This window comes from Garra rufa, chromosome 23, assembly GCF_049309525.1.
Source record: "Garra rufa chromosome 23, GarRuf1.0, whole genome shotgun sequence".
Lineage (NCBI taxonomy): Eukaryota > Metazoa > Chordata > Actinopteri > Cypriniformes > Cyprinidae > Garra > Garra rufa.
This window is the reverse complement of record NC_133383.1, coordinates 9,429,538-9,438,462: the sequence shown is the minus strand read 5'-3', so window position 1 is coordinate 9,438,462 and position 8,925 is coordinate 9,429,538. Positions and strand designations below refer to the sequence as shown.

Below are 8,925 nucleotides of genomic sequence, written 5' to 3'. Positions count from 1 at the left end.
CGCATCATCAGCGCCGCGAGGAGGCTCGGCTGCCGCAACTTCCGCTTCCGGTGGGCTCGGCTGCTTCGACATCGGCTGAGGATGATCGTCCCTCCTACCGCTGATCTCCGCGCAGTTGTTCAAGAGTGGATAGTCGAAGGGAAAGCTGCTTCCAGAACAGCGGCACCTGCAATATTAATTTTGTTAAATATATTTTAATTAACAGTTAAAATATTTTTTATTTACATTTATTAAAACAAAAACAATTTTTTTTTTCTTTTTGTTATATAATGGATATCACACTAAAGTGGTTTTGTAAGCCATATTTTCATTTGCTAGCTACTTTTCAAATACATTTATGTATTTTATTCCATGGCGTAGGTTTGGCATCGGTGGGGGCATAACCTCAGACAGGAGATTTATTTGTTTGATCAAAATTATTGCTAGGGACAATTTAGTAGTTGCTGGATATTGGGTGTAAGCTTCCCTAAATTCTACACCCTTGACAATAATAACAAGCAATGTCTGACTTTGGAAACTAGGTCTCTCCTTAAATATGAAAATATCCAAATTTCACAAAAAGCTAATGGACATAACTATAAATCAGACATTGAAGTGAGTTGCTGTTTTTGTCACTGTTCTGAGGAAGATGGCATTCACTTGTTTGACAAAGTACCCACACAGAGAAAACTTGGTCAGATTTTTTTAATGTTCATCCAATCTCATTTCGTAAGTGACTCCCCTGGTAAAAAACAAAACAAAACAAAAAAACAACTAAAACCAGCCTAGGCTGGTTGGCTGCTTTTAGCTGGTCAACCAGCCTGATTTTAGCTAGTCTCGCGTAGCCAGACCTTCAGACTGACGGCTGAAGGTCTGGAATTCATGGCAGCTTTCATTGGCCAAGGCCCGCCCATAAGGCCATTTAACCGGCATGTCAAACAACCAATCACAGTTTGTTTCGTTCAGCGTCACGTTTCGGGGTCTGGTAATGCCCCCACAACAGACTGGCGTGCAACAAGTCAGTCATTGAAATAACCAGCATTGAAAGTTAAATAAGAAGAGGGAGAGCAAGCAGTAAGTCAGTAATTTGTTCGCGAACGTCACACATATGTATAACAACAATGGCGTCTGCATGAGCACATTTTAGCAAAACGCCGAGTAAATCAGTCTGCGCTTTGTTTCCCGGTGGACCGAAAATAAACGCGACCCTCGCGTCTCCCAGAAATCCGGTAAATTCAACTAATCAGATGACGACTTCAACATTCCTGAAGTGTTTCCAGTTAAGTGTACCATATGCATCAGACGTTTAGCCAACGTTCCGTGGGCGTGACGTCTGAGGCTGAGACTAGGTTTTAGCGGGTCATAGCTGGTCAGTAGGCTGGTTTTAGAGGGGTTTTGGCAACTTTTTCAGGCTGGGAAACCACCAGCTACTTCCAGCTTAAACCAGCTAACACCAGTCAACCAGCCTAGGCTGGTATTAGCTGTTTTTTTTTTCAGCAGGGTCCCTGTTGAAAAAAAACAGCATATGCTGGTAAAGGCTGGAATACACTACACGACTTTTAAAATCTGAACAGATTTTTTTAAACAATAGGCATCATACACTTACCAACTTTGTAAACGGTGACAAAGGAAAACTGGCCATCATACACTTACAAGACTGAGGATAATACACTAGTAGATTCTGAAGTCGTTCCGATCACAAACTCGTGCAGAAACTTGTGCCTTGTTAGTAGGAGACGCATAACAAATGAAAACAATATGCATTCTAAAATTGGCTGAAATATCAAATATGTAATCTGTCAACTCAGATCTGCAGACTGGCTCTGACTTTCAGCAACTAGCCTCAACTTCTCCAGACTGTAAATCGGTGAAAAATCGGGGTGGCAAAAATCACATAGTGAGGGAAGTCACATAGTGGGGCAGTCGTGGCCTAATGGTTAGAGAGTCAGACTTGTAACCCAAAGACCCAAAGATGGAAGGTTGCAGGTTCGAGTCTCAGGTCCGGCAGGGATTGTAGGTGGGGGGAGTGAATGTACAGCACTCTCTCCACCCTCAATACCACGACTGGGGTGAGTCCCTTGAGCAAGGCACCGAACCCCCAACTGCTCCCCGGGCGCCGCAGCAATGGCTGCCCACTGCTCCGGGTGTGTGTTCACGGTGTGTGTGTGTTCACTACTGTGTGTGTGCACTTGGATGGGTTAAATGCAGAGCACAAATTCCTAGTATGGGTCACCATACTTGGCCTCACGTCACCTCCTTTCCTTTCCTTTAATGTATTCCAAGCTTTAGGTAGGTTTTAATGTTGGTTAAACTGGTTTATGGTTTATTAGGTAAATCCTTGGCCAGCACATGACCAGCATAAACCAGCTAAAGACCAGCTTAAACCAGCATCAAAACTATCTAACCAGCATATGCTGTTTTTTTTTCACCAGGGGTGCCTTTCTGTTTTAAAGACTTTTTTTTATTGTTTGTGTGACTACTCAAAAGGGAATATGGGAAATATAACTTAATTATTTAGTGTTTTCGGTTACTGTTGCTAAGCTTCACATACATAAACAAAAATCTGTCTCTAAGCCACTACCCAGCAGACACATGATACGTTGATATTTGGTTAAATTTCGGTTGCGACGTCAGGTGATCAAAATTCAATATCAATTCAACATCTAGTGTCAGTGCTAATTTGATCTGCAATTCCAACATCAGCTGACATTGATATTTGTTGTTTTTAATTTTGTGTAACCGAAATCCAACGTTAAGTCAAAAGTGGCGTCAAATACTGAAGTCAACACGATTTTTATTCTCAACCAAAATGTTCAACATCATGTCCAACGTCAACCTGACGCTATATTGACGTTTTGTGCCTGCTACTGTAAGTACTTTCTTTGTATATGGAAGTATATGGAAGCTATCCAAAGTTTAGTGGTTTCGCAAATCTTTTAATTCAGATTGGAACTTTGGAGTGCGAAAGTGCGAATCATTTGATTCAGATCGGGACTTCGGTGATGGTTTGCACATCATTATTGTGACTTCAGAGGGCTTATGGTGAATAATTTGATTGAGGTTAGAACTTCGGAGTGGTTTCGTGAATCTTTTGATTCAGACTTGAATTTCGGAGCAGGTTCGCAAATCATTTTGCGAATTGAATGATTTGATTGGGACTTCAGAGTGGTTTTGTGAGTCTTTCGATTCAGATCAGAACTTCAAAGTGGCTTCACAAATCATTTTGCAAATGATTCGCATTCCACACTCTAAAGTCATGATCTTAAATAAGCGCGGATCGCAAATCATTTAGATTTTAATCAGAACTTTGGAGCGAATTTGCAAATTGTTTGATTTAGATCAGAACTGCAGAGAGCAGCATTTGATTTAGATTGGGACTTCGGAGCAGGTTCTGATATAAATCAAATGATTTGATCTTTTCTCCGAAGTTCTGGTCTGAATATTCTCGAGCTATTATTTCAGATCGTGACTTCGGAGCCCATTAAATTTTACTAATTGAATGATTTGCGAACCCACTCTGAAGTTCCAATCTCAAATGATTTGCATTATGCGAAGTTCCGAACTTGCTAGTTTTATGCCATTAACTGAAATAAAAGAAAAAAGTATAGTTTAAAAAAAAGTTTACAAATAAAATATATATTTTTTCCATTCCAAAGATAACATTCAACACAAATCTAACATATTCAGGTGAGGTAATTGGTTTATCGCTAACTGAACACTCCATTAATATAATAAGCAGCACCTAAAAATTCATGTTATATGTAACCATTGTGCATTAAGATCAATTTTTTTTTCATCAATTAATTATTACACATAAAATAATCAAACTATTTATTTACTTATTGTCATTTTTTTATTCAAAAAGTCTTGTGAGTCTGTTGTGCACCATTTCAAATTAAATGCCAGCTTTGAAATTAGCCTTAATTTGATATTTTGTTTCATGCACTGTTAGTAGACAAATCACTAAAACAGTGTAAAAAATGTGTTTAGAAGTTTATTTTTTGAAAGTCATCCAATTTCTTATCTTCTCAAATGTTTCTGCAGCACATTTGCCCTTACAAACAAACACAGTTAGGCTGTGTTCACACTTGGCGTCTTTTTTGACAAGAAAAAGTTGACTAGGGCGTTTTTTTAGGAAAAAAAAAGCTGGCAGCGCTCAGTTACAAAAAGCAGCCGAGTGCGTCTTTTTGTCGCTATAACAACAGCTGCAACAGTAGCGTAGTGCTGTGTGGTGAAGAAATGTCGAGAAAGAGCCTCTTTGTGATGTATATTATGATAGAGTTGTTTACTCATATCATACAACTCCTTGTGCTCCGAAACTAGTACGATAAGTTTATCTACCGGCAACTTCTCCGTTTTTTCTTGTTGTTTTTGTTGTTATGGAAACGATAGGTCCCGCTACTCGCTTGTCATTGGTCAGCTGTCAAAAAAGCGCTTGACGTAGGGCGTTTTCTTCAAAAAAGTTCAACTTTTTTCAACTTAAAAAGACGCTCTGAGCTGCAAAAAAAGACGCCGGCGGTGGCGTTTAAAAAAAGCGCTAGGGCTTTTTTGAAAAGACGGTTTACTCCATAGGATTAGAATGTAAAACAGACGCTGGCAGTTTGAAAAAGGACGCCAAGTGTGAACACGGCCTTACCTCAGTGTTTTTTGTTATTTCCCAGTTTGACCGTCTAAAAACGGCTTATTTCATTCCTGTAGCAGAAAGCATTGTGATTTGAAAAACTGACATTTATAAATTAAATGCTTCACCAAAATAATACTATTAAGTCCAAGGTTGAAATGTACATACCTATACTGCAAAACCTTCTGTGACCAGATGCTGGAGCTGGAACTCTACTGTGTGTGCAACGCAGGTAACAGAAACACTGAAAACACGTGACTCTTAACTAGTCGATTGCACTGGAAATCAAATATTTTCATAAAAGCAAAAACGCGTCCACCTTATTTTAACAATTTACGTGCGAAACTTACATTTCATTAGCTGCTGTAAGTCAAATTAGTAGAACAAAACTATTTATTCAACAAACTAGTGTGTTTATGAATTCGATAAAAAACGTCATTTTAGACCTAGTAACGACGCTTGAGCCGTTGATAGTAAACTTAGTTAGTAATGAAGTTTAGACAGACCGACAGACAAGCAGACGGACGGCAAGAGAGGGGGGGGGGAGAGTTTGTGTGTCTCTGACTGGCAGCATATCGTCTCTACTGACAGTTAAACTTTAAGTTCATTTTCTTCAAGACCACGCCGTTGTTACCTCGCGTGAGAACTGTCATGTCGTTTTTAAGTTGTTTTGTTTATAGTCAGAGATGCGCTAACAACATTAGCGCTAGTGCTAACTGTATGTGTGTGTGTCTGTGAGTGAGAGAGGGCGAGAGAAATAGAGTATGTGCTTTCTGTACATAATAAAACGTAATATCGTGGAAAAAACATGAACATAATCTGTCGTTTTTATCCTGTTGTTTACCGTATGTATTAGTTTTGCCAGTGTCACTGTAGCTTTTGGTTATTTTGCCGTTTTGGGCTGTAAGGACCTTTGAAATAACTGAAATCGTGTGGCAAAGTGATATAGACATGTACTGCGGTCACAAGCTGCCTGGAACTACGTTCGCCATGCGTTCAGTGTTGCCAGATCGGGTTGACGATTTCCAGCCCAAAAGCTCACCAAAACCCGCCCACTTCAACAAAAACCAGCCCAAATTTTAACTGCCAAAATAATGAGAATTTTATTGCCATGTCAAGGTTGATAAGGACCATTTTTATCTCTTTAAAAAAAGAATAATGACAAAATAAAATAAAGATACATCAATTTCACAGGAATATGGATCAAAACAGTCCGAAAATATGCATAAAATGTCTTCTTTTCAAAGTGGAAATTAACCGATGACTTTAACCCTTGGAAAAACACATGCATCATTTTCAATGTCCACAGTAAAAATATGCTAATTTCTGTGCAAAAAGTGCACAATAAAGTGATGAGAAACAAATGTAATGTAGCTGGCATTTACGTTCATGCACACACCCACGTTTTCTTATTTCAGTTGTATATTTAGAAGTCTTCTATTCATCTCTCACCACATGTAATCCACTTAGACTTTTTATCGTGTAACTTATATTTAGGCCACTTTGCCATCGCAATTACTTAAAATGAATAAATGAATAAGCTGCATATTCACAACTCACAAGTCATCACATCTCACTAACGTTAAAGACGTAAATTGATTGACAGGTCTCTGTTAAACTAAACCAGTAAGGGTTGCGTTAAGCAAAAATGAGTTGATGACTGCACTACACATTATATTACTGTGATACTTTGAGCTCGAAGGTATTAAAATAACAATGACTAATGATAAGAGCGAAGAAAAAAGCAGCTGATTGGGCGGCTTTTATTTTTTTAAAGCAGCCCAAATTTTGTCTACCCGCCCCATGCGTTATTCTCCGGTCCAAGCCGATCAAAAGAAGCCCAATTGGGCGGAAAACCCGCCCAATCTGGCAACACTGCGTGCGTTTCCCTGAAAATAATGCACACCTCTAGAACGTTCGTCAGCCAATCAGATTCAAGCATTCAACGGCCCTGTAGTACAAGGCTCAATAATACAATTGCTTTTAATAATTGACATTTTTTAGTCTTGGTGTTTCCAGACAAAAACAGTTTGACTGCACAACTCTTTAATGAAATCTACACTCTACAAAAAGTTGTTTTGGCATGCATAGAATAACTCAGGTAAGACAAACTTGAAATCACACAAATAAGATACAAGAAATCCAATCCAACCTCTCTCTCTCTTGCACACATTCACTCACACAAATACTGAATTGAGATCAAAGATGCTCGTTTGACTGTTAACTAAACTTACAACATTTAAATACATGACAAAACTACACAAAGTATGCTTACAAGAGTAGGCTACTCGGCTGTGCTGACTCGTAACTGTATCAGCACTAGTGTTCATGCAAGACAATGTGCAAACAAGGGCAGTTTAATGTTTTCTCCATGGCAAATCTTTCAAAAATATGTCCACGCATACAGTAGTGCATAGGTCCGATATATTGTACAATAATAGCAAATGATTGATAGCAAAGTTTTCCAGCATTTCCCAGTACATTGATATATAAAATAAAATCTTTGTGAGTAATAATCTATCATAGGCTACTGTAAAACAGCCAGAGTCTTTTAAAGGGAAACTATACAGGCTCATCTCTCTATATTTTACAAATATTAATAAATAGCTTAAATATGAAACAGCAATGTTATTGCAATTCATCCGATGCTCCCTACTCTAACAAAGTAGGTGTGAGATGCCAAGAAAATGAACGTACTGAATTTTTTAAATACTTGAGTAGTTTGATCAGTTTTGATTGGTTGCTCTTGGGGCATTTTTTTTTGCTTCAGACCTTTATATAGGGTAAAAAACCCTGTTACACAAATATATTTCAAAGATCACAGTATTAGTATTAGAGTCGTCCTCTCATTCCCACTGTTGGCTTCTAGGCTTCATGAAAGCTGTTACGGAGGGTTATAGTGCAGTTCTTTCATTTGTGCTTTGAGGTCAGAGGTCATGCTCCAGAAGTTCCTCTTGCGAGGCTGCTCCCATTTCCTCCTACTCTCTCCTCTCCTCCATCCTCCTCTATTCGTTGGAGCACAGGAGATCCAGTTTTTGACATGGGTCATCCACCTTTCCTCTAGCGGGACATCATTCGCACAAATTCTGAAAGAAGACCAGAAATAGTTTTATTTAAACATTCAGTTATCAACACTATAACCGTGAGTCCCCACTGTTTTTTCTTAAAGGGATAGGTCACCCAAAAATGACAATTATCCCTTGATTTACTCACCTTCAAACTATCCTAGATGTATATGACTTTCTTCTTTCAGAGAAATACAATTGGAGTTATATCAAAAAGTGTCCTCGATCTTCTAAGCTTTATAATGGGAGTTGAGATTTTGAAGCTCTAAAAACTGCGTCCATCTATTATAAGTGCGCCACACAGCTCCAGATGTGTTTGTGTAAAAAAATCCATATTTTAAATTTTATTAACTGTCATATGCACGTTCTGTGCAGAAGCTAGAGATTGCAGTTTATAAAGTTTAAATATGGATATTTTTTCATACACAAACACAGCGATTCACTTCAGAATGCCTTTATTAACCCCCTGGAGCCATGTGGAGCACTTTTTATGATGGATTGATGCAGTTTTTTGGGCTTCAAAATCTCAACAGCCATTCACTGCCATTATAAAGGTTGGGAGAGCCAGGACATTTTTTAATATAACTCAGATTGTATTTGTCTGAAAGAAGAAAGTCATATATATATATATACCTAGAATGGCTTGAGGGTGAGTAAATCATGGGGTAATTTTCATTTTTGTGCAAACTATCCCTTTAAGGACCCAGAATTTAAATTGGACTTCAAGTGGTGACCCAACATTGTATTACAGGATACAGTCCATAACAAACTGTATATATAAATAATGAAATATTAAAGTAATTTGAATATTATTTTATTGAAATATTATGCTTAGATTTTGTTATAAAATTATAATATATTTTTTATTTAGATTTATTCAAATTAACAGATCACTTTTTTTATTTAAACATCACATTACCATATATATTTTATCATAACCATCATAAAAAATGTTCTCCTATATATATATATATATATATATATATATATATATATATATATATATATATATATATATATATATATATATATATATATATATATATATATATATATATATATATATATATATATATATATATATATATATATATATATATATATATATATATATATATATATATATATATATATATATATATATATATATATATATATATATATATATATATATATATATATATATATATATATATATATATATATATATATATATATATATATATATATATATATATATATATATATATATATATATAT

General features: G+C 36.7%; 1 protein-coding gene across 3 annotated transcripts in view; it reads right to left on the bottom strand.

Moving 5' to 3' along the window:
• Positions 1 to 6,629: 6,629 nt before the first annotated feature.
• Positions 6,630 to 8,925, bottom strand: part of cabp1b (calcium binding protein 1b) — a 38,905-nt gene continuing 36,609 nt past the window's right edge. For all 3 annotated transcript variants that reach the window (XM_073829432.1, XM_073829433.1, XM_073829434.1), the window contains one exon: positions 6,630 to 7,686. In XM_073829432.1, the coding sequence (XP_073685533.1) occupies positions 7,661 to 7,686 (26 nt within the window). In that variant the 3' untranslated portion in view covers positions 6,630 to 7,660. The remainder of the gene's footprint in view (positions 7,687 to 8,925) is intronic.